The sequence below is a fragment of the Pelobates fuscus genome, chromosome 2 (genome assembly GCF_036172605.1).
Source record: "Pelobates fuscus isolate aPelFus1 chromosome 2, aPelFus1.pri, whole genome shotgun sequence".
NCBI lineage: Eukaryota > Metazoa > Chordata > Amphibia > Anura > Pelobatidae > Pelobates > Pelobates fuscus.
The window spans coordinates 20435200-20462120 of record NC_086318.1 but is presented as its reverse complement, the minus strand read 5'-3'; the positions used below and the strand labels follow the sequence as shown (position 1 = coordinate 20462120).

General features: G+C 41.0%; 2 protein-coding genes across 3 annotated transcripts in view; one reads left to right on the top strand and one right to left on the bottom strand.

Annotated features, from left to right (window-relative positions):
- CENPO (centromere protein O) overlaps nucleotides 1-9177 on the top strand; it is a 29909-nt gene extending 20732 nt beyond the window's left edge. The window contains exon 7 of the mRNA XM_063441992.1: nucleotides 8271-9177. Coding sequence (XP_063298062.1) covers nucleotides 8271-8419 — 149 coding nt within the window. The 3' untranslated portion in view covers nucleotides 8420-9177. The remainder of the gene's footprint in view (nucleotides 1-8270) is intronic.
- A 3243-nt stretch (nucleotides 9178-12420) lies between these two features.
- ADCY3 (adenylate cyclase 3) overlaps nucleotides 12421-26921 on the bottom strand; it is a 175582-nt gene continuing 161081 nt past the window's right edge. For both annotated transcript variants that reach the window (XM_063441990.1, XM_063441991.1), the window contains exons 17-20: nucleotides 26359-26478; nucleotides 22512-22638; nucleotides 17128-17252; nucleotides 12421-13510 (exon numbers count right to left, since the gene is read on the bottom strand). In XM_063441990.1, coding sequence (XP_063298060.1) covers nucleotides 13328-13510; nucleotides 17128-17252; nucleotides 22512-22638; nucleotides 26359-26478 — 555 coding nt within the window. In that variant the 3' untranslated portion in view covers nucleotides 12421-13327. The remainder of the gene's footprint in view (nucleotides 13511-17127; nucleotides 17253-22511; nucleotides 22639-26358; nucleotides 26479-26921) is intronic.

The following is a 26921-nucleotide window of genomic DNA, read 5'->3' as shown; positions in this document are numbered from 1 at the left end:
ATCAGCATATAACTTTTTGAGTATTTTTTTGAGTATTGTTTTCTCCAAGCCCTATTATATCCCGATTTGGATCTTATGTCTGCTGCCAGGGATTCAATCGATAAAATATTTAATAACGGTGATAGTGGGCCGTAAAGAGTTCTAATGTTTAATCTTCCTTTATTCCTTTTATTATGTTTTATTTAGAATGTCTTATTGTCTGCTAGAGCTTGCAGGAGCCTCAGGTCCGTGATTAACATTTAAATAACAGAACAGGAGATATGAACTTCTAAAGTAAACACATTGTGCTATTAGATCTGATTGAAAATAGAACCATGTTGGCTATTCACAACCGAGGAAGATAGGGATAAGTGATATAACTCCTAAATGGCAGAGAATTTATCAATGAGATTGCAGGGAAATGATCTATACACCAAAACAGTTTCACTAAGCTAAAGTTGTTTTTAATGTTTAGTGTCCATTTAATATTTGTATCTGATTGAACCGACTGCCATAGTAACCATGGTTATTCTTAAATCAATAAACTATAGTCCTGTAGTCACAGACCTCTGAGACACCAGCCACTAGACTTTATTCCACACTTGAGCACCAGAGGTCTGTATGTGAGTCTATTGTAGTGTTTTAGGTCAGACACACAGAATCGAGTATCATTTTGTATCATTTTGTTAGCTGGGCCAAGGCTGCCAGAAGGTGCCAGGTTTGTGATGACAAAAGGCTAGTAATGGCATTATGTATCGGTAAGGCTTGTTATACAACTAAAATAGATGGAAGAAGAGCAACTGCAGTGTATCTACCAACATCAACTGCAATCCCATTATCGCTCAGCAAAGCATGTCACCAAACACAATAAAACTCCCCTCGGTGCAAATTAAACGTTACTGTTGTACATTACCTTTCAGCAGCTACCCTTAGCCATAGAAACCGTTTTTAAAAACAAAGGTTTAAAAGGTTTAAAAATAATATCAGGAAGTATTACTTTACTGAGAGGGTAGTGGATGCATGGAATAGCCTTCCAGCTGAAGTGGTAGAGGTTAACACAGTAAAGGAGTTTAAGCATGCGTGGGATAGGCATAAGGCTATCCTAACTATAAGATAATACCAGGGACTAATGAAAGTATTTAGAAAACTGGGCAGACTAGATGGGCCGAATGGTTCTTATCTGCCATCACATTCTATGTTTCTATTTAAGTGTTTTTTTTGTTTTTTTTTACCAAAGCATAGGCTATGATCCAAATGGGTTAGTGACCAGTACTAGACATGGACTGTAGTACAATTAATATACAGAAATAAGGTATACAAATTATACCAAACAAGTGTAGCGCTCTAAACAGTAGAGGGGTTTACTCACCCCTTTGGTACAGTGACAGTCTTGAAAAACTTGAATGTACAAATAAAAGGAAACAAAAAATCAAGAAACAAAAAAATATAGTGCAGATGTTCCAAAAATGGATAATTGGTAGTAAGTAATGACTGAAACCACTCACATGGACAGGAGCCTATATGGTATTGGCTCCGTAAAAGGATCCTTTATGCTCTTAGGGCAGCAACACACCCCTTTATCCCAGGTAGTATCCCTCCAGGAGTATACAACGAGAAGAAAAGCAGAGAAACAACTGTGTAGAATTGCACATACTATAATGGTATTATGAGATATAAATAGTTGTGCTCACCTGCTGCAGAGCCCTGAAATCCCGGCTCGTAGGTTGATAAACAATGTGCTACTTTAGAGGGGGAATAGCACTCTCCCCAATGGAGTTCCTGATGGCTAGAAAGGACTTTGGACTAAAGTATAAAATAGTAAATATACATTTATTAACAATGCATTAAAAACAAAATAAATGGGTACTTAGAAAGTAAAAAGATCCAATAAAAAGTCCAGAATAATCAGCTAAACGCGTTTCACTCTATGAGCTTCCTCAGTAGCTGCTCATAGAGTGAAACGCGTTAGGCTGATTATTCTGGATTTTTTTTTTAATTCTTTATTTTGTTTGTGCACAGGATGAACAAACAGCCAGCTTGTGCCACAACAGCGACATCCGGTAGGATAGGTGAACAGTGGTATTACATAGTGTGGCTTTTGATGTACAGGCACATTTTTTTATAGTATTGATATGTCTTCATAGGTGATATACATGAGTTACGTTAAGCATCTTTCATAGGTGAAATACACGAGTTACGCTAAGCATTTAAATAGATGAAATACACGAGTTATGCTAAGCATTTTTCCCAGGTGAAATACACGAGTTACGCTAAGCATTTGTCATAGGTGAAATACACGAGTTACGCTAAGCATTTTTCCCAGGTGAAATACACGAGTTACGCTAAGCATTTAAATAGATGAAATACACGAGTTACGCTAAGCATTTTTCCCAGGTGAAATACACGAGTTACGCTAAGCATCTTTCCCAGGTGAAATACACGAGTTACGCTAAGCATTTTTCCCAGGTGAAATACACGAGTTACGCTAAGCATCTTTCCCAGGTGAAATACACGAGTTACGCTAAGCATCTTTCCCAGTTGAAATACACGAGTTACGCTAAGCATCTTTCCCAGTTGAAATACACGAGTTACGCTAAGCATCTTTTCCAGGTGAAATACACGAGTTACGCTAAGCATTTTTCCCAGGTGAAATACACGAGTTACGCTAAGCATTTTTCCCAGGTGAAATACACGAGTTACGCTAAGCATTTTACTATTAAATAGCCTAGCTAGGACGATTATTCAGATAAATTAACGTAAGGTATTATAAAACAAAGTGAGGTACTATAAGGTACCACCAGGCAGAGCGCGGCACTTTAGGTCGTCATCTGCGGTAGTCTGGGTGTTGAGGACCGCTATGTGGTATTCTTTTGGCTGTGACCCAACTGCCAGTTATGTCCGTGTAGCGGTGTATACCGCCAGGGTGTTCTTTGGTGAGGCTGTCTGCAATGATTTCCGTGGTACTGTCTTCCATGTCTTCCTTCATGCTGTTAGTTGGCATCCTTACAAAGGCATAGGTATATACTCAGCTGTCAGCCAAAGTCCACGAGGTTTCACCGTCCCGCCGCCGGGCATAGTGTCAGAGGGTCGCTGTGGTTGTAGTGCCTGGACGTGAGGTAAGTACAGGTGTTGCGCCATGCAGATCACAGTGTCCAGGTATGGGTAGCTGTGTAGCTGTTTCAAGGGGATAGCTTTCCCCCAGTGGTGGCCCATAATCTTGGTGGTAGGAGGTTGAGGTGAGGCGCTCTCGCTTGGGGCTTGCCCTGCGCTTGTCGGTTGAGTATGTGGCAGCGCTGTAAATTGCCCTCTCCCTCTTTCCTCCACGTTCTCCGTTCAGGGTTGTTCTGCAATTCAGCTATGTGATATATGGGGTCTGTATCTGCGTTGCCTGTGCGGTCCGTCTTCCTGCAGCCTGCACGGTCGGCCATTTTAGTGAGGCCGCGTGGTAGCTATTAACCGTCGACGCCGAGTCACCCAGGCTCGCCATGGAGATGTTTGCCTGCCCGGTGGGGACCGGGATAACCCCCACCGGTCCGGGGGGGGGGGGTACACGGGGCCGGGCGGGCGGGCTCCAGTCGCGTTGTGGTTCGCTGTAGTCGGGATGGAAAGCGAGGCAGCGGCCGTCTGCTCCATTCCCCTCCCAGGTAGGCCTCAGTCCCCAATCCCCAGAGCATCTCACCGGGACCCAGATCCACCCGATTTCAGGTGCTCTAGCTGCACCGGGACACTCCAGGAGCTTGTGCCACAAATTTATTGGGTGTTTCATGCTGATTTTAGAGGGTATTTGCCCAATATTAGTTGGTTTCCTCAGGAGCTGTGGCGACTTGCAGCCTGCTAGCATGGCCGCCCGGCCCCGCCCCCTATATTCTGGACTTTTTAATGGACTTTTATTGGATCTTTTTACTTTCTAAGTACCCATTTATTTTGTTTTTAATGCATTATCAATAAATGTTATTTACTATTTTATACTTTAGTCCAAAGTCCTTTCTAGCCATCAGGAACTCCATTGGGGAGAGTGCTATTCCCCCCTATAGTAGCACATTGTTTATCAACTTCAGAGCCGGGATTTCAGGGCTCTGCAGAAGGTGAGCACAACTATTTATATCTCATAATACCATTATAGTATGTGCAATTCTACACAGTTGTTTTTCTGCTTTTCTTCTCGTTGTATACTCCTGGAGGGATACTACCTGGGATAAAGGGGTGTGTTGCTGCCCTAAGAGCATAAAGGATCCTTTTACGGAGCCAATACCATATAGGCTCCTGTCCATGTGAGTGGTTTCAGTCATTACTTACTACCAATTATCCATTTTTGGAACATCTGCACTATATTTTTTTGTTTCTTGATTTTTTGTTTCCTTTTATTTGTACATTCAAGTTTTTCAAGACTGTCACTGTACCAAAGGGGTGAGTAAACCCCTCTACTGTTTAGAGCGCTCCACTTGTTTGGTATAATTTGTATACCTTATTTCTGTATATTTGTTTTTTTATTGTGAGTAAGGGATATTCCACTTTTAGTGTTGAGCAGCTTTTACATTTTGTGCACTGTAAAGAAACACTTTCTATCTTTTATTGAGGTAGTTTTCTCTATTGATGTAGTACAATTAATTTGGTAAATGCACAATAAGGGAATCTACAGAACATACACACATAGGCTAGCACTTTAAATGTGAGGCGGTGGTTATGCCTTTAAATTGCACTCACAAGATCTCTCGAAACAAACATGCGTATCTCCTGTATTGGGGAATCCAACCTCAGGTCTTCTCAGTCTTGATACAGACGCACTCCGATAAGGAAAGCGAAATCTAACATAATGTGTGCTGTGTAAAATAGAATACCTTTAAAGGAACACTAGTGTTAGAAATACAAAACTGTATTCCTAATATTATGACTATAGTGCCCTCTGCCACATCCCTCTTTCACGCCCCAACTGCAAATAAAGGTTTTTTTTTGTTTTTTTTTCACTTATCTGTTTTCAGCACCAGTGTCTCTTTCAGCGCAGGGTTGGGTTTCTCCGGCGACGTCGCAGCGATTTTACGAGCATTATGTGCATACAAGGCGAGCTCATTAGGCCTTTACCATAGGAATGCATTAAATCTGTTTTTGAAGACACTGGACTGGACGATGCTGGACTGCAAAGCGTGAGGACGTCCAGCATTGTTTAATGGAGTCAAACTCTAGTAGACAGCCACCACAGACCGTCTTAACCCTGCAATGTAAACATTTCGGTTTCTCAAAACTACAATATTTGCAGCTGCAGCGCTAAGGGGACAGTGTACCCCAATAAGATGATGTGGACTGGGTGCCTATGATGTCCCTTTAAAAAAAATTGCATTTACGAAAAGTATTTTCTCAAAGAGAATATCCCCATAAATGCATCCCACAGGTCTTCCATGCTCGTTCCAAGTATAGGTATCCCAACGTGTGTTGTCCGCTTCGTGACAACTTATTCAGGGAGCGAAGATGAATATATTCCTTTGACTCGCCCGCCTTTTTAACCCCTTAAGGACACATGACATGTGTGACATGTCATGATTCCCTTTTATTCCAGAAGTTTGGTCCTTAACGGGTTAAAGCACTAATAACTGGTAATCAACCAATCGGTGCATGTCCTGTCTGTCCACATTACTTTTACCTCGTTTCAAGCTTCTCTTTCAGTGCTGCCATATTCACACTTGCATACTGCACATTTGCATTCCACAGGCTAACAGAAGACCGAAACGTGCATTCCAAAGTTTGTTCTCCATGACTGAGGGCATATTTATAGTCCCAAACAGCCCATGCAATAAATACAATAATTGCTACTTGTAGGAAAGAAAAAATAACTTTGCTATTAATACATCATATAACTCCCTTATCAAGAACAATGTTACCCAGGAGGAAATATGAAACTGAAGAGAGGGATATACGGTATAACATATAAAAGCAATTATGCGAAACAAATGTTATATGTGTATAACGAGGAAAGAAAAAATAATTTGGTTACCTAGCCATTTGCTCTCAGAGAGACTTCCAGCCCAGAACTGATAATAGCCACAAGGTCCAAAAGGAACTTGTCATGGATTGCAGTTATGAACTTGTGGATTTCATCAGCACGGTGCCGTTTTCTGATCTGGATGTTTCCGAGCACATCTCTAGGTACCATGATGATTGTAATACAGTCCATGACTGGTTTCTGGTCACTGATCCTTTGGGGTCGTAGCCCATGCCTTGGTTTTAAACTAAAATGGGTAAATCATGGAAGAAAAAGAAAGGGAGCCAGTGGAGACAAATCCTCCTAAATTGGGGGGTAACCCCTAATATCCAGCAAACAAAGAGAAGGGCAGGAGGATTCCTATGTATTTGCAGGTGGAATAGGGAAGATCGGTTTATGTCTAATATCTCTACCTAAAGGTCCCTCTGATGAGCCGAAAGGTGAAACGCTCTTCAGGGGCTCTCAAACAGCTCCACTTAATTACATGCTGACCGATAAACCAGACGGACGCTAATCCATGACTGCCACCCGCCTATACTGAACTAGCTACATTATCAGTTCCATTGCTTGTTACGATTCATACGGGGATCTGTTGGGGCGGGTGTTTGCTTACAAGGACACACAGGGATGGCTTTTGTTCAGAGATGCCCTCAAAGGCACACCAGGACAATTATTCTATAAGGTTTATTGGTCTAAACACTACCCTGTCTTACACTTTTGTAGCCATTCCTGAAGGCATTAGATGATACAGATTTCTATCTGTGTAACTGTTATACTAGGATTAGCAACGGTCTTGTCTCTAACACACAGTACATTGCATGGATCCAACCACAGCCTGGGTGTGACTGAGAGCTTTGAGTGGTAAGATCAATATTCCAGTGATCTATAATATATAATCATATGGGGTGTTAGTTGTCATCTATAAAATACTACCTCATGTATTAGTTTGTCATATGAATACCTGTACTCCATATACTCGGATACTATTTAGTTGACTAACACCACATATTTTCTTTTTTTTTTTTTTTCCATTGGTTTTCAGGCGATGCCTTCCCTTAGAATTGAAACAGGGGAGTACTCCCACCTTTTTATTAATAATCGCATTAAAAGTTATGTTTTAGTTATATACTCTTTCAAACTCTAGTTATCTGTAGCAATCTACGTTCCACTTTTACTTGGGTATTGGGTGTTAGACATAAACCGATCTTCACTATTCCACCTGCAGATACATCGGAATCCTCCTGCCTTGTCTTTGTTTGCTAAAATAAAGTTGTGTTTTAAAACCGGGTCCATTACTAAGAGTAGAAATGCAGTTTCAAATCTGAAACACGATGCCTGTCTGTGCAAAAATAAAGTGTCTCGATCCTCCTTTTCCTACAGAGCACCGCAATTATGGAATAACCTCAGGGACACAGTCACATCTCCATTCAATCTAAAATCTTTTTAGAGATCTATCGCAAAATACCTCAGCACAGAATGCACCTGTCATGGTTAAATACATTACCTGTAATGTATTAAATTTATATATGTGTGTGTATATATATTATATATCGTATTTTTGTAATATTGTAACAATGCAATGTTTTGTGGACCCAGGACATACTTGAAAACAAGAGAAATCTCAATGTATCCTTCCTGGTAAAATATTTTATAAATGTCTAGTTGTCGAAACCTGATTTCTTCAGTTTCTGTCTCCAAGAAGGCCAGAGTCCATCTTGAGCAGTGTAGGTAACGCATAACCGTAATTTGTGTATCTGCAAAATTAAACAAACTGAGAGCCAAGGCAGCCGGCCATCTTGGTTTCTTTGCGATGGTCCAGACAGATGGTATTTCTGTTTGTAAAGAACTGTACAAAGCGTTGGAGGACAGCAATCCCATTACCAGTTTATGCCATACTTTTACATAATCGAAAATAATGGCAAATTTTAGTTAAATCAACGACCTATCCGCACACAGTGTATTGCTTGTCCATTTAACAGTTTTCCAGCATAGAGCAGAGGCCCTCACGGATGCAAAACATACTTTTATCTTATTTATGTTTTTTACATTCCTGAACTTCCCATCTAGCTAATTATATTTCCTAAGTCTGCTTTCACACAGCAAAATTGATCTAAACCCAAGCAATTATGTTGTTTGCACAACTATAAGAAGTTCCATTTTTATGAAATTTGTAACAAATCACAAATGTTAGGCCGTGCTTGGAAACTGCAGCCCAGCGAGCTACTTTATATTTGCATTTAGAAGTTAAATTCCATTTTGCAGCTGATTTGTCGCACCTTGAGTTATTTTAATTAATTGAGTTTTTTTTCTGTTTCAGATCCCACGCTATCCTTTCCAGACACTGTATCATCCCATTCCTCGCTGTTCAGCAGAAAACCCCTTCCTAAGGCTCTGGAAATGTTGAAATCTGCTAATGAAACACTGGTCCATTCAAGCATGCCTTTATTGGAGACAGATTCATTCTAATCTCTGTTGGTTCTGATTTCAGAATTCGATTACATTAATAGTGTAATACAGCAAACTTGGTTTTGATAAATCTATATTGTGATTATTCTGGCTCCAGAGACTTTCTATGTGCTTCATGTCCAGCAGACACTGCTGATGATCAATGTGGTGGGTTCAGATTCCTGCTGTGTCAGTGATAGATTTGCCTTGTTCTAGGAGCCATCTGAAGACCGTAGAAGCCACAAACCTTTTGCCACATGGCTCTCAAACTGCACCTATACTTTGCCCACATTCCTTTTACACAAACTGGAACACACATGGCACATCATACCCAACATGTTCTCACGCCTACATCCTACAACCACATACAGCGGCTATGTGACACGCATGCACAGACAATACATATTGGCACCCAAGACAAACTCATTATAAATACCATGTGTGCCTATAGACAAAATGCCTTGCTGCTGATTGGATTTCAACAGTCTGTAGTATTCTTTAAACCTTTGTACATGTTTTTTATTGGTTTCTTTTGGTTCATTCAAAGCCAACGGAGTATGTTTGCATCAAGAATGCAGTTTATTAAAAGCAGATTATGAAAAAATGACAGAAGAAGATATTGATCTTCCAAAAGGATGTTTGTCTTTCAGATTTCTCGAATTTCCTACTACCATTGTCCACATCTTCCATGAAACAAGAATTCACCATACAAGTGTTCTGTAGTGTAGCCAAAAATATTCTGCATTTGTGTACATAAAATAAATATGTTTTTTATTGTACCTGATGTGTTTGTCGTATATCCTTTTACAAACTGGGATTAAAGCACTTGCATAAACTCTGCTATGAAGAAAAACTGAATAATAAACATTTAAATTCATGTTGGAAAATTTACTAAATTTGTTTTGAGAATCCAGAGCTGAAGGAAAATTGTGTTTCCAAGCACCATAACCACTGCAACTCACAGTAGGGGTTATGGTGCCAGTATAGTTACAACTAAACTGGAGTCTGCTGAGCACCAGTCACCTCTTTTGCAGCACTGAGCTATGTCCGGCAGTGCTGGGATAGCGCATTGGCATAGAGTGCTTATCTGGCGCTCTTCACCTGTGAGCTGGCCCTGCAGGAGAGCTAATGGAGGCCAATAGGAGGAGATGGTGGCTCCAGAAGAGACTGTGCATGCACAGCTGTCCCCATTTAACTACTTATCCCAAGGTAACTTAAACCACAAGCAAAACTTTGAAAATCTAACGGAATCGTCAAGACAAGTGGCTCCCGTTTGACTGTACTATGCGATACTAAGCCGCACATAAAGCCTGCGTTGGCTATTCAAGCTGTTAGAACAGGGAGTCGATGAACATGCCAGTACCAGCAAGATGTTTGTGTATCTTTAATAAACCATCTTAATTGATGATTAAAGGTGATAACTTAGAACGTTGGATATTTTCTTAGAACGTTGTTCTAGGGACTGATTATTTAATGCCTCTGATTCTCCACGGAGTAAAGCATTGTGTAATAGAAAAATAATATAATAGAGCTGTTTTTAATTTCCCTTCATGCCGAGAATAGATCGGTCACAGTGATTAGGCTTTCATTTAAAAGGACATGTGCTTTCAGTTGAGACCCTCGTGGGTTTTAAATAAGGATTTCACAGAGAATGAGCATCTCTACCGGAAAAGTCGAACTATACCTGGCACGTAGCAGACTATACCAAGGAACCTCCACTTATTATACCTGTGGGAATATTTGCTAAATTCAGTTTTAAGGTTTAGGCAGAAATTCAAATCTCTGGCTATTTTAGTATAACTAGTGCAATGTCCTTCTCGCTTTCTTTGGTTCCTGGTTAATAAATATTGAGGGGTGTAAACCAGCCCTGGACCACAAACTGCTGCTGAACTAAGTTTCATATCACCCTCAGCAATCTTTAAATGGGAATGTTAAGTTAATTGTTGGGGATTTAAAAAAAAATAATGGATTAACTTAATTTGCCTAAAATGTGAAATTCACTCTAACTTTTAGACAATTCGCTAATTAGTGAATAACCGTGAATGTTCTTAAGGAAAGAAGATTCAAAGTAAACATATATACTTTCATTTATGTTACAGGCAAAGTGGAATCGGGAAATGTTATACAATGTCTGAAAAACATCTGCAATGCGTCCAGACAAAGTTTAAAATACAATTGGAAGGTATTAAAAAGCTTTGGTTTATTTTTAGGATTGCAAAGAGTTCAGGGGATTTTTACCTTGGCGATTCGCTAAAATGTACCATAACCACTTCAGGAGTCACGTGCAGTGAAACAGACATACAGAGTTTAACCCCTTGGCTGCCGTAGATTTAATTAATGAATTAACTGCATTAGCTAGCCCAGAAAAAGAACTGCAGCCGGCCGATATCAATTCTGTGCATATTGGATGCCTGATGCCAGCACGCACAGCATGCTGGTAACAAACGTCAAATTGCGGCACAGCTTCCCCTCACCCCATCCTCCCCATTCATGCTTCCTGCTCTGCACAGGAACGGAACATGAGTTCTAGCTTTATTTTATATGGTAGGAAGGATTACTCTAACCAAAAACAGGGTTTTCTTAAACTCTTATTTGACGTTAGTAAAACCCTTTACCTTAGATACTTGCTACAACATGGAACCTGACTACATGAATTACACCAGGATGATATGTTTAACTAGGAATTAATAAAGGAATTACATTTTTAGGTCAAAATAATCTTATATGAAAAATTCTCATTCATAAGTTCCTAACATGTTCAACCAATCTATGCCATCTACATTTGGACAAACGTGATACTGCTAATACAGAACGGTATAATGGGTTATTAAACAAGATACATTTCAAAATTTAAGGTCTAGATTGCCAAATCTCAGACTACTCTGGCCTTAAATCTGAAACTCAATTTGGATTCTCCGTTTAGAAAATAACCCTGGAAAATTGTACCAAATCACTCGAAAGCAGTTAAACACAGAACAAAGGAACAGATGTACCATAGCTAGTACTATAACCACTATTGTGGGATGCAGTGGTTATGGTACGTAGTGTCCCTTTAATAAAATAACCCTGTATTTGGTTAAAGGGACATTGCCTGTAACATATATCTAAATTGAAGCAAATGAAATGTTTCTAGATTAGAATTTCCAACTAGCTTCCGGAAGTACTTGTTCTATGCACATCTTTGTGGGCACTTCCTGTGCAGGAGGCAGGGAGTTGAGTGCACTAAACTAATAAAATATCAAGTCACAAACCTTGTGTTCTGTCCGAATATGGAAAAATACATATATTTTAAGAGTTAACATGTCTATAAGCCCCCAGACACTGGAATTGATCCCCACCATGTCTAGTATAGAATATTGCTACGAGCCCAAAAGTGTCACTGCATTTCTGCAGACTGGTTTATAACATTGGTAAATGATCGATATGGTTCGTTTTTTTATTGTTTATATGTGTAAAGGAAATCAGTCCCCTAGTGGGAGGCAGAGTTACAGTTTCCCTGTCATTATCCAGACAACGAATTTCCCCATGGTATTTCTTTAGTATAGACTTTTACAATCGGAAATCCCCATGCAATCGTGGAGTTTCAGACTAATCTTCCCCTCCCCAAAGGTTTAATTCTCACCCATTACAGCGCATCTTCAGGTTACCATATATATTATATTCATAAAAATATAGATCTAAAAAAAGGATCAAAATATCCCTCCCAGTAATAGGCAATACAACTGCCCACCCAATAAATCATTGGCCTTTCTGATATGCAGTGTTGCCACAGTCTTTCAAATTTCAACTGGAATAAAAAAAAGAAAATATTTGGTCCAATGAGAATTAGCTCCTGGATTTTACTGTGTTACTGTATACTCTTCGTAGTAACACGTCGATGTCCTTAGAAATCAGACATACAAAAGCATATTTCTTTGTGTGTATTTGGGTTAGGAAAAAAAGATATGATATATTTATATATATATATATTTTTTACCTTGTTATCTTTTTGTTCTTTTTTGTCTTTGAAAATAATGCATGGGTGTATGTTTCGTAACGTTCTGAAAAACCTGCAAGTTCTCCTAATTTGTGTGTCTGGTGAGTGTGTGCAGCATCTAGTGATGTGTTAGACACACTGAGAGCACTCGAGGAGTTTAAAGCCAGATGAAAGGTGCAGTGGGCAATGTGCGGGTCGTATTTAGAAGGTAAATACTAGCCAACTGTTAAAAAATATAACTAGAATTTTTAAAAATGTGTGTGTGTTTGTGTGTTTCAAACTTTGTTGTCAATATTCATATATAGATATATTTTTTCTGTTTTTAATCCAAACGTAATGAAATATATTGCACTTTTTGAATTCCTCCTAACTACACAGTGGGTAGATTATTATTATAACAAACTATCCCTAAGCAAGCACTTCTGTCTCGACTTCAGGCTGTCCTGTTCCATTGAGAAGATGTCCTCAGTCCAGCAGTCCCTCGCATTAAGTGGATTTCTATGCCCACAGTCTACATTCTGGATGAAGATATACATTCCATGTACTTCCTGTATTACCCTCCATAGTCCTGTGTCTACACGATCTGCTGGTATCACACGTGGTGCTTTCGGCCCTGTGTCCTCTTGTCGTGGTTTTAGGACAGCGAATGTCAATGCTTGTTTCAGAAGGAGAAAATCTGTCTCAAGAAGCGAGTGCTGTAGAGTCAGAGGATGTCAAGCAGATAAGTTTAAAAGGCAACTCCAGAAAAAAATAATGAAAGTTTTTTTGTTTGTTTTTTCTTAATATGTGTAGTCTATGAAGTTTTTTTTTCCTTTTCTAGTGTAACTAGAAAATCTAGAGTAGATCGATTATAAAGTTCTGAAGTAGGACATCTGTGCCTGAGGTGTCAGTCTGCATTGACGTTTTTTTTGTCTTTCATCTTGATGACTTTTGCTGGTGGAGTCGACCAGCTATCAAGAGTTGTCCACAACTTGATGTGGGAGAGTTACCGATGAGCCATTAATGAATGAGCCCTGCTTGTCCCGTCCCTTCAGGAAGAAAGTGAGAAGTTCCCCTTTGCCCTTGACATAAATGGGACCTCTTCTAACAAAGCGGAAGCCGTATTCCTTGAGGATATCATGTGTGTCTTCTACAACCTGGATAAAGAGATACACGTTATATATAAGTTGTAGACCATACAGTTCATATCTTTACAATCTAATTGAACAAAAACTCCAAAACAAATGGTACATAAGTAAAGGGACTCTATTGACACCCAGACCCCTCCATCTCAATGACGTTTTAGTACATAAAGTAGGTTTATATTGCAGGGATAAATGCACCTCTATTGGCTAGACAGTCAATAGAGGTGCTTCTGCTGTTAGAACCAAGTCAAACCCAGCTCTCACACATAACCTATTCAAATGCTTCTTTGAATAGGTTGGAGGAGTACAGTGTGGATGTCCATGCAATTCTCTTTCCCAGCGCTCCTCTATGAGAAGCATTGGATTGGGCGAGAAGATGAACATTCAGAGTGACATTGCAGGATGCAAATTGGGCGGCTGCAGGTACTAGATCTCGGAACTGGAAAAAAGGTAATTTTTAAAATAAATTGTATTTAGTGGGAGTTAATCTAAATGGTGAGGAGAACATTATAGCATTAGAGTGTTCCTTTGAGTACAATTGACTATTTATGTTTTAATTAGTGAACTCTTTTAAAGTATAGATATTTCCATCTGTATTCATCTTCATGGATATAGTCTGTCAAGGTTATAGTTTATCTGAGTTGATATAATTGCAATCTAATAAATGATCATACTAAGGTGTACTCAGCATTGTCCTGGTTGGCTCCACATAGCCCTGAGATGATACAATGAATAGGTGGTCATTGCAGAGCAGTCTGTATTTTAGGCACAATTTTATTTGAGTTGGGTTGCTTAACCCCGTAAGGACCAGACTGTTTTTGCGATGTTGTACATTTGCGACCAGGCATCTTTTTACACTTTTGTGGTGTTTGTGTTTAGCTGTAATTTTTCGCTCTCTCATTTACTGTTCCCATACAAATTATATATTGGGTTTTTTTTCAGGACAAAAGGGGCTTTCTTTACATACCATTATTTATTTAATCTCATGTAATTTAATTTACAAAAAATGAAAAAATATGATGAAAAATTGAAAAAAATACATGTTTTTTACTTTTATGTGAAAAATCTTTTACTCATCTACAAAAGTGAATAAAAAAAACTGCTAAATAGATTCAAAATTTTGTCCTGAGTTTAAAAATACCCAGTGTTTACATGCTTTTTGCTATTTTTTTGCAAGTTATAGGGCTATAAGTACAAGTAGGATATTGCGGTTTCAAAACATACATTTTTAAAATGTATCAATAGTGACATTGTAACACTATTATCTGTCATAAATCTCTGAATAACACCCCACATGTACATATTTTTTTTAAAGTAGACAACGAAGGGTATTCAATATGGGGTATGTCCAGACTTTTTTTAGTAGCCACTTAGTCGCAAACATTGGCCAATCTTAGCGTTCATATTTGTTTGTGTGTGAAAAAAGTAAAAAACTAAATTGAAAGCTAATTTTGGCCAGTGTTTGTGACTAAGTGGTTACTAAAAAAAGACTGGACATACCCCATTTCCAATACCTTGGGCTGTCTTCTTTTGCAAATGGTATGCCATCATGGGGGTAATTCTCATTCCTGGGCTACCATACGCTCTCAAAGGCAACGTAACCAACCTGGCCATTTTCAATGTAAAAATATTTGACCCATATATTTGACCCTTTAACTTTCAAAAACGCTATAAAACCTGTTCATGGGGGGTACTGTTATACTCAGGAGACTTTGCTGAACACAAATATTAGTGTTTCAAAACTGGAAAATGTATCACAACAATTATATCATCAGTAAAAGTGCTGTTTGTGTGTGAAAAATGCAAAAAAAGTCACTTTCACTGACAATATTATCGCTGTGATATGTTTTACTGTTTTGAATCACTAATATTTATGTTCAGCAAAGTCTCCCGAGTAAAACAGTACCCCCCCATGAACAGGTTTTAGGGTGTCGTAGAACGTTACAGGGTAAAATACAGTGCTAGCAAATTAAATTCTCTGGACTTTCGACCTGGGTTAGCAGACAGGTCCCTCAAATTGCAATCAATAAAATTACTTAATTATGTAAAAATATTACATAAATACACACGTAGAATTTAAATATATATGCATATTTATATATTAGAAGTCTATATATATATTAGAAGTATATTTATATAATTATTTATGTAATTTTGTATATGGACATATGGATAGTTCATATTCTTTTTATTTATTTATATATACATAGATATATATATACAATTTCATTCTAAGTGTATTTTGATATAAATATATATATATTAATATCAAAATACAGTTAGAATAAAATTTCATATAGATATGATTTTTTTTTATTATTCTTTTTACATTTTTTTTATTTAATTTAAATTACTTATTATTTGTATTTTATAATAATATATATACAATATATATAGTTATTATATATATACGTGTGTAATTTAATTATAAGTGTATTTTTATATTAATATATGTACATATTAATATAAAAATACACTTAGTATGACATTGTATATATGATATATAGACATATATTATATAGATATAATATATGTCTATATATCATATATATATATACACACATATATAGTAATAATATTTTTTTTTATTAACTTTAACTTAATTTTTTTAATGATTTTACAGTTGCAGGGAGACTGCCTGTCAGCACAGACAGTCCCCCTGCAGGCAGACACATGGACACCTATTGTGACCATGTGATCGCTCTGTTGAGCGATCACATGGCCCCAGAGGTCCTAATCCGCCATGGGGAGACTGTCTGGGCTGCAGACAGTCTCCCCACACCGGGAGCACCGCCGATCGCCGCCGGGGGAACGACGGCGATCAGGTAAGTAACTAAGACCGTTAGGACGGTTCAGGACCGTCAGCGGTCGGCAATGCAAAAATGGTCCTTAAGGGGTTAACCTAGGTGGTAGATGAATAGATGCTACTCACCAGCTGCATTTTAAGCACATTTCACATTATCTGGAACAACGTTAGGTTACTTAGAAAGTTCAATTAAGCTTATTCTTAGAGAGACACTGTAGTCACTATAACCATGAATATAATTGAAATGGTTATAGTGCCTGGGGTCCCCTGGCACTTTCCCTCCATTTAGTCTTAAACTATTTTCAAGAAGTTTAACACTTATTAAGGAACCCTTGCTTCCCATAGGCCCACCCCCACTAAGGCTAACCCAAGGATTACTAACTTCCTTCTAGCCATACCAATTCATACCAGCAATTGGCACTATGATTGACAGAAACTGGTCAGCTGATACTCTCAACCAATCACCATTGCCCATTCCTGTTCAGGCTAATGCTTCCTCATTAGCCCAAATAGCACAGGGGGGATGGACTTCTGGGGACTCTCGTTTAGCATTAAAAACATTTTTAGGCTCAAAGGAAGGAGAACTTCAGAGGATTGTAGCCTAATAACCACATCAATGAGATAAATCAGTTACAATGTCTACAATGTCCCTATAACCAACGAACTGTACAGGAACTGAACACAACAACTCTGTTGTAATTGTTTCCCCGTAGTTCAGCTCCACAATGAAGTCTGCATTTAAGAAGCTGTTACACTTGTAAGTACGTAATAGCTACAGTTATAGATCACCTCTCAGGACAAGGTCTTATTATATCAATCAAACCTGTATGTTTCCCATGACTCCTGTTGATTCCATTCGGCTGGCCACATTCACGGTGTTCCCCCAGATGTCATAATGTGGTTTGCGGGCTCCAATAACGCCGGCCAACACTCCTCCTTTATTCAAACCTTGAAACATATCAACGAGACACAATGGCTTTAGTTCACAAAAACATTGTGGACAACCTAAAATGCGATATCCTATCCTAAGTACATTTCTAACAACCTAACAGGAGTCTCCAATTGTTGTTTAACTATTTTTACCAGAATTCTCTGCCAGGCAATGAGTTCAGACATCAGTTCGGGGACAAGGTTTTACCAGCCTGCATTAAACCAGACAATACCAACCTTTGCCTTCATCCACGTTTGGAACCTCCACTCGAGAGTAGAACCAAGCGGGTGATTAGAATGGCACAATTATTGTCGCTTCTTCCTTGGAAAATACATTAAAAAAAACACCCACTTGTGGCAAAATGTAACTGTATTGGCATAAATACTCTTTATAGTATTTACAGTATACAATTTGTCTTTATATAAAAGAATATTAAGGGGCGGGGCCTGACAGTCCTGATTGCTCTTGCAGAAACTTTGAATAAACTCCCGAAACCTGCTGTTTTGTCTTAAAATTGAGAGGCCGACCTAGGAGTGCATTGCACGGTCAATAACCGATGTCCAGCCAAAGCCTTTGGTCGCAGCTTGCAAGGACTGTCGAGGTAAGAGGCGGTCGATCTCCCGACCTGACTTTAGCGGGAGCTTATGTCCCCACCCTGCTTCAAAGGGTGGGGCTGCGGGGCATGAGCTCCATTCATGATCCCAGTTCACACCCCAGAGGCTCCCTAGATCTGTCAGAGAACAGTGGCGCTGCTGCAGACATCAGTATCGCCAACAGTTATCTACCCCAAATGGTGGCCACCATGTGTGCTCCCACTTGCCATGAAAGGACACTATCTCTCCTTAGCAACCTGGAAGACATACTTACTGCCTTCTGGCAGAAACTGGGAGCCAAGCTACCCGCACCTGCATCACAAGTCGCATACATACCTCTTAGTCGATCCATGCAACGTGACTGCCGACCAGCGGTTCCTGGAACGCAAGCTGCGCACCTGAGGCAGTGAAGGCTGTGTCAGCGGGTCTTGAGGAGGGAGATACGCAGGCTGACATTGAGGCTGAGTTCTCATAGACCATGTGAGGAGCTATCAAAGCAGGTGAATGAACCTGGGCCGATTGCCTTACTCAATAATACGGAGTCTGAAGACTAGCAACAACCTGTACAGTTTCCTGTCCATGACTAGCATAGGCTGATTGGCACACTGAGTGCTTGGTGGTATTTCTGTGCATCACCTTCCTGAATTCCAGCGGCGGCTCTTCGAACTTATGCATATTACTGTTGTTTACTTTACCTTAATTTTTTTTTTAATGTTGTTGGGGTTATGCATGCCCTGACGGTTACCTAGATGGGCCACCTGGGGTAATACAATCTGTTGTTTATTAAGCCTGCAGAACCCATGTCTGCCTTAGCTACCTGTTCTTATGTTAGTGTCTGGTCTTACATTTAGACATGCCTGTTTCATTCATAATATATATGTGACAAATACAGCCACTATATATTGTCCTGTATGTATAACCAATGTTAATGTATGTGTATACCCCTTTAACCCCTTAAGGACACATGACATGTGTGACATGTCATGATTCCCTTTTATTCCAGAAGTTTGGTCCTTAAGGGGTTAAAAGAACCAAGCGTGTTAGGTATTAGGTGTACTATGGTTCAGGGGAATGCTAGCATTCGTATGCTGACGGCATGAAAACCGCCAGCGTTTAGGTAATCGTTTCACGAATAGTGAATTTCAACACCATTCGTGAAACGAACAAACTACCGAATGGAGACCACACACAGGAGGTCGTGTGGCCCCCATTAAGGATTGCAACAATGTTGCAATCGGTATTTAAGAGGATTCAGGGTGGCCGCCGTTCGACTACCGACCATGCGGCTGTCGCCCATTTTGGATCCTTTGTTCGTCCAGCGGTATTTGGTCGTCGAGCGCCTGGAACTAAAATCGGCTACTCGATGGCATGAATACCGCTGGACTTCCAAGCCGTTCGGGAGCCCCGATCCTTCGGTAATGTGGTCTCCTAAGCTCAATCGGTAGTTTGAAGCAAGCATAAGTAATATATGTATTTCGTGCGGCGTTCGGTTAGATGAGCTGGGATCAGAGCGGTACTTTCACGAAATGTGCGCTCAGACCCCAGCTATCTACCGAACGTCCAACCATGTTAATATACCGAATATTACCCAAGTTATGTATTTTAAATGTAAATTGTCAGTTCTGCTGCACGAGGGGATAATCCACTTAACTGTATATTTCAGTGGGAGTATCCCTCTCGTCCAGCAGTGCCTGATGGGAGAAATGCAATGCATGATGGGGGAAATGTGGGGAATGCCCCTGCTATGTCATTATGGAAACCCCTTGCATGGGGACCTGCATAAATGCTGCAACTTGGAATAAAGCACTCAGTTGACTCCCAGCCTAAGTCTCGTCTAGTTCTTGGGAGGGAAGGATTTGTATTACGCTACCTGGAATATTGTATGCTGTACCTGCCTATGCTGATTATTACCTGTGTTCCTGTATACCAGCGGAGATCTTGCAGATGGTACTGCCTCTCCGCTACAATATATAGCTAGACAATGGTGCTGTGATCTGGACATATACCGTTCTCCTCTCATGCTAACCTTGTCTTGTGATAACCTGCACCACCATATAAATAAAAAATAAACTATCGCAATCAGCAGCAATATTCCCATGTATTCTATGATTGCTTCGCTTGTATCTTTATAATCTAAATACAAGACATATTGACGTAGAATGTTTTTTTAAGACCACATTATGAAGTGATCCAGGTGATGTCAATCTTTGCACTGACATACACAGTGTGCGTTAGAAGTACACACAAGATCTTGTGTCTCTGCACAAATGATTTGTAAAGACACTTAACTGCAAATGAAAATTCAGAAATCCAATTTGGTTTTGGCCCTAAACCCAGAGTCTCCATTGAAAGTGATACTTTCTATGCTCTAGTTTGGCTCCACTGTCCTCATACGAGATCCCATGAAGTGTGTCTCTCTACATTCAGGATGGCTGGTGGCAAATGCTTGGAGGAGTGAGTCCGTTAGATGCTGACACTCTTAATCAGTCAACAGGGAACCAAGTGTGTGTGGGTAGAGATTGGCTGAGATTGGATAATCTATCTGCGACGTAAGGCAGAGAAAAAGGAACATTTTGAAATTCCCTTTTTGTTTTTCACAAGAATAATCTGTGGTTCCCTTAATTTCTTTTTTTAATTTAGTTTATGAAGCCATTGCGTTTTGTTAATAATCTTGCTTACCTCACTATGAAATTACTCACTATAGAACAAACATAGACAAGCTTATTCTCTAAAGTGTGAACCGTCAGGAATTCAACATGAATTTAAAAGTCAGAATAGTATCCAGTTTGGCTATGTAGTGGAGCCATAGTCCTAGCAGGGACTCTCCTCCGCTGGTTACACCAAAGTACAATCAGGAACAAGTAAAACAATCCAATGGAACAGTCAGGCACAGCAAAATAATACCAGAATCTCCCATCTCCTCCCCAGCAACTGGACGACCCTTAGCTCCGTGGTATAACTGAATTTAATTGACACATACACGGCTTTTATGCCAAATCTCATGCACGGGATTTCACAGGCAGAAAATACAGGAGCTTCAATCCCAAGGTCCTTTGTGCCTGAGTAATAATTGCCTAAGTAAATTCCTCTAACTTAATTATCTCTCAGGCACAAAAAATCCACAAAATATCCTGTACCCCAAAAGTTCCTCAACCATACCGAAGACAAAGCACATTCCCCGATAGCCCTGATCTGAGTGACCAACATATCCAAGACTCACTTAGATCGGTTTCTTAGAACAGGATTGGCATTGTGGTGAAGTTTTGACCGGGCAGACACGAGGCACTAGCCCAAAATAGTTCCAGAGGATTAGGTGTCCTGGCCGGTCTCTGTTTGTGGGGTTACCGTTCGAAAACCATACAAGGGAATCTCTGCTTTCGTGTAGGTAGTCGGGAACAGGTGTTCGCCTAGCCAAAAAGAGTTCTAGGCACTCGACGACTAAGTATCGCTTCCCTCATTCGGGAGACAAGATGGTCGCCATTCTCTCAGCCACGTGTTCGGTTATACGAAATGACGGCCAACCAGGAGAAGCACTCATTAATTGTTTCCCTTGTGGTTTTGCACTTAAGTGGTTGGTGTGAACGTTCTAATGGGGCACAGGGGTGGTCCTCATTCGAGAGACAAACGGGTTCAGTTGATATGAAGTCTCCCGAACGGACAAAGCGGAACCACACAAAATAACAAGAATAAAATCATAGTACAGTAATAAGGGGTGTACGGACAGCCAATAAAGGGAATACAAGTAGTTTTGTGAGGGTCCATTCCGCTACAAGCTTCTTTTGGATTACAATTTGAAATCACTACTTGTGACAGACTCTTCAATGCCATGGCCTTTTGGAGAGGCTTGAAGTCCAGCCTATTGCTCACAGACTATGGACCAGGTCTCAAGAGCCTTGAAAGGACTTGCGATGGTAGAAATTGAAATACAAACTATTCATTGTTATGTAATCACTCTGCAGCGCCCTCTACTGACTGAATGGAAGTGTGTATATTTACATAATGCTGGTATGCAAATGTTGACAATCAAATAAGTAGTAAAACGCATATATTGTTGCTTTTTATTGTGTTTGGGAATGCTACTTGTAATATAGTTTATGTATTACTTACAATTGATCGTTCTGCAATGTTCTGCATATTTGTATTTTGAATGTTTGTCACTACATGTTTAAAGACCAGTCCCCAAAGGCTAAAATAAAGAATTGTGTTAATTCCTTTTGGAGCTGTGTGTCCTGGTTAGGTTACGATCCCAGTTTGGACCTGTTGGCTGGCTGCTTGGTGCCTGGAACCCAGGACAAGTTAATAGCTAGGCCGAGTGCCCCAAGAGCCTTTACAAAGGCAGTAGCTAGTCACATTACAGAGAGAGGTTTAAACAGAGCTGAAGAAAAATCCAGAGGGGATTATACCTACCTGGAAGGAGAGAACCGCAGCCTGGTCGGGTGGAAGATCTCCTGAGAGACTCCAGTCAAGCTTTGGCAACTGGTTCTGTAGAGGTCCAGGGTCCATGAAAGCTGCTAGGAAGCAGACTGAGTGGAGGTACTCAGTCAGACTACAGGAGCTCCGTCACACAACCATTCACACTTTAACAAATAATCCTATTCATGTATTAGCGTTTTTAAAATAATTATAATTGATATTACTCGCCTCCGTTTTGAAAGTTCCCTGCGAATGGGGGTAAGTACCTACCTATTCGCAACATGAAGTTATTGAATGACTGGTAATTAATGTTCATTAGGGTCACTTTCATGGCGAGAGCAAAGTCCGCCAGGTCAGCTAAATGTTGCCAGCGATCTTTGTCGGAGATTTCTTCTTTCTGCAATGATCCAAAAAAATCAAATTAAGACTTTCCTACTCAGTCTCTGGATCTTAGAAGACCTTATCGTGTTCATTCTCAGCACTTCCTAACGGGTTCCTTCGTTCGGGTAATTCTTAATCTGTGCATTATGAGTCGTATAAGATATATGAGAAAACAGATAATTTAAGAGAATATCAATGTTAATTCGATTAAAAAGCGTTAATTAAATGAGCTTTATTAAAATGTTCTCGATGTGACAATATGTCTATCTGTTTCTTAGTATGCTCGTATCTATCTGACTGTATTTCCTTCGTGCTACTGAGACTGTTTGTTAGGCGAGTTATCAGTCTGAGTCAGATTCTGCCCTACTAACTGACGCATATCATTATTATTTGTACCAACCTATACATGTGTCAAGTTGATTAAATGTTTATAAATTCACAATATTTGTCAGAATGTTCTCTTTCAATGGACACTCTAGGCACCAAAACAACTTTAGCTTAATGAAGCAGTTTTAGTGTATAGATCAAGCCTGTGAATTTCACTGCTCAAATCACTACCATTTAGGAGTTAAATCACTTTTGTTTCTGTTTATGCATGGAAGTCAAAGTCGCGGCCCACAATAAATATCTTTGCGGCCCAGCAAAGATATTCATTGCTCCGGTCACCTGGAGGCAGGTGGAGATGAAATGAAGCAGACGGAGGCGGGCGGAGATGAATTGAAGCAGGCGGAGGCAGTCCAGGAGCAAATGGAGGCGGGTGTCACGTCCTGATGTGACGTCTACAGGCTCCGCCTTCAAAGAGTTTTGGCTGTGTCACAGGCTGCGGACGGCGTCAGTGGGGGTATAGACGCAGGACACCAGATACACAAGGTGAGTAAAGTATGAGTCTGAATGCTAATATATATGTTTTTTAAAACAGGGAATTGAGTTTTGTACAGGGGGGCTGGGGTTTTGTACAGGGGGGGTGGTATTTTGTACGGGGGGGTGGGATTTTGTACAGGGGGGCTGGGTTATTGTACAGGGGGTGGGATTTTGTACAGGGGAGCTGGGGTTATGTACAGGGGGGGTGGGGTTTTGTACGGGGGGGTGGGATTTTGTACAGGGGGGGCTGGGTTATTGTACAGGGGGTGGGATTTTGTACAGGGGGCTGGGGTTTTGTACAGGGGGGTGGGAATGTGTACAGGGGGGTGGGAGTTTGTACAGGGGGCTTGGGGTTTTGTACAGGGGGGATGGGATTTGAGCAGGGGGGCTGGGGATTTGTACAGGGGGTTGGGGTTTGTACAGGGGGGTGGGATTGTGTACAGGGGAGCTGGAGTTTTGTACAGGGGGCTTGAGGTTTTGTACAGGGGGCTTGAGGTTTTGTACAGGGGGGGCTGGGGTTTTGCACAGGGGGGCTGGGGTTTTGCACAGGGGGGCTGGGGTTTGAGCAGGGGGGCTGGGGTTTTGTACAGGGGGGCTGGGGTTTTGCACAGGGGGGCTGGGGTTTTGCACAGGGGGGCTGGGGTTTTGCACAGGGGGGCTGGGGTTTTGCACAGGGGGGGTGGGGATTTGCACAGGGGGATGGGGATTTGTACAGGGGGGTTGGGGTTTTGTACAGGGGGTTGGGGTTTGTGCAGGGGGGTTGGGGATTTGTACGGGGGGGTTGGGTTTTTGCACAGGGGGCTGGGGATTTGTACAGGGGGGTTGGGGTTTGTGCAGGGGGGTTGGGGATTTGTACAGGGGGGTTGGGGTTTTGTACAGGGGGGTTGGGGTTTTGTACAGGGGGGATGGGATTTTGTACAGGGGGACTGGGGTTTTGTACAGGGGGGTGCGGTTTTGTACAGGGGGGTGGGGTTTTGTACAGGGGGGTGGGATTGTGTACAGGGGGCTGGGTTTTTGTACAGGGGGGTTGGGGTTTTGTACAGGTGGGATGGGGTTTGAGCAGGGGGGCTGGGGTTTTGTACAGGGGGGCTGGGGTTTTCTACAGGGGGGCTGGGTTTTTGCACAGGAGGGCTGGGGATTTGTACAGGGGTGGTTGGGGTTTGTACAGGGGGGTGGGATTGTGTACAGGGGAGCTGGAGTTTTGTACAGGGGGCTTGGGGTTTTGTACAGGGGAGTTGGGGTTTTGTCCAGGGGGGCTGGGGTTTTGTACAGGGGGGTTGGGGTTTTGTACAGGGGGGTTGGGGTTTTGTACAGGGGGGTTGGGGTTTTGTACAGGGGGGTTGGGGTTTTGTACAGGAGGGTTGGGATTTGTACAGGGGGGATAGGGTTTTGTACAGGGGGGTTTGGGTTTTGTACAGGAGGGTTTGGGGATTTGTACAGGGGGGCTGGGGTTTTGTACAGGGGGGTTGGGGTTTTGTACAGGGGGGTTGTTTTTTTACATGGGGGTTGGGGTTTTGTACAGGAGGGTTGGGATTTGTACAGGTGGGTTGGGGTTTTGTACAAGGGGGTTCGGGGTTTTGTACAGGGGGGGGGGTTGGGTTTTGTACAGGGGGCTGGGGTTTTGTACAGGAGGGTTGGGGTTTTGTACAGGAGGGTTGGGGTTTTGTACAGGGGGGTTTGGGTTTTGTACAGGGGGGTTTGGGTTTTGTACAGGGGGGTTTGGGTTTTGTACAGGAGGGTTGGGGATTTGTACAGGGGGGCTGGGGTTTTGTACAGGGGGTTGTTTTTTTTTACCTGGGGTTGCGGTTTTGTACAGGGGGTTGTGGTTTTGTTTAGGGGGGTTGTGTTTTTTTTACATCGGGGTTGGGGTTTTGTACAGGGGGGTTGGAGGTTTGTACAGTGGGGTTGTGGTTTTTTACATGGGGGTTGGGGTTTTGTACAGGTGGTTGGGGTATTGTACAGGGTTTGGGGTTTTAAAGACGGGGTGCTGGGGTTTAATAGAAGGGGGTGCCAGGATTTAGTATAGGGTGGTGCTGGAGTTTTGTAGAAATTGGATGGGGGGGGGGAAGGCAGCAGATTGTGAATGTGGCGGGGGGAGGCGGGTTATCAGTCACCACCATCACTTTCACAACCAACAGCCCAATAAGACCCCATCCAGCTCCATTAGAGTCTTTAATGAAGATTTAAAGGGCCTAATGAATAAATATGCTTTAATTATTAAATAAGATATAATATATATATATATATATATATATATATATAGCTCATTCCTGCTTGGTGTTTTTATCGTGATTACATTTTCACTTTGTCATTTCTGTTGATTTATTACCTAGTTATCACGTCGGCTTGGTCTCACGATTCAGCTGGTTTCCTAGTAACCACGATATCTCTGCGAGCGTCATTACATCATAACAACACTTGCGGCTTCCAGTCACTTCTGAGTTGGAATCAGTTTGTGGCCCACATAAACTTAAACCTTGTTTATTTAGCCCATGTTAAACTTCGAGTTTGACATGCTTGTGTTTATGCAACCCTAGCCACACCTCCCCTGGCTGTGAATTTGAAGTTTAATTACATACAGGAGGCTCGTGGAGGGTCTAGCAAGCTATTAACAGAGCAGGCAATGAGAAATTCGAAATTAAACAGAATGTGTAATAAATGAAGTGTTTAGGAAGGCTGTGTAAGTCACATGCAGGGAGGTGTGACTAGGGCTGCATAAACAAAGGGATTTAACTCCTAAATGGCAGAGAATTGAGCAGTGAGACTGCAGGGGCATGATCTATACACCAACACTGCTTCACTAAGCTAAAGTTGTTGCGGTGACTATTGTGTCCATTTAAGTATCTATTTGACATCACCAATATATTTCACACACCTTTATGGTATTGTTGTAGCCATTGGTATTAGAATCTGGAGTGACGCCAGACGCCGCCATATATGTGCTGCCGATGGTCTTTATCTTGGTAATGCACCGGAATTGAGACTCATCCAGTAACTTCAGCCAAGGGGAGAGACAAGAGAACAGTTTGACAAAGTCAGCATAACAATGGTGGTCAAATCATTAATAGAACTCGGAATATATGTAGCGCCAACATTATCTACAGTGCAGTACAATATTAATCAAGATCAAGACAAATATTTAATACTAACAAAACAAATGGCACACGGACAGTAGGTTTATTGAAGTTTTCAAATTGCAAATTTGTCAAGCTTTATCTGTAAAACCCAGGTTTACGCAGAGTTGTTTAACATTTTAACTAACAAGCAATTAGCAGAAAAACGTTGCAAGCGCTTTCTGTTTTCCGGCTGATTGAAATAATTATTTTATATACATATTTCTTCCTGGGTAAAAGGCTCGCCATGTTAGTATACGTCTATATTAACCAATAATACTAATAATCTGACTTACGGTTTCTTCAGGTTTAATCTTACAGTTAC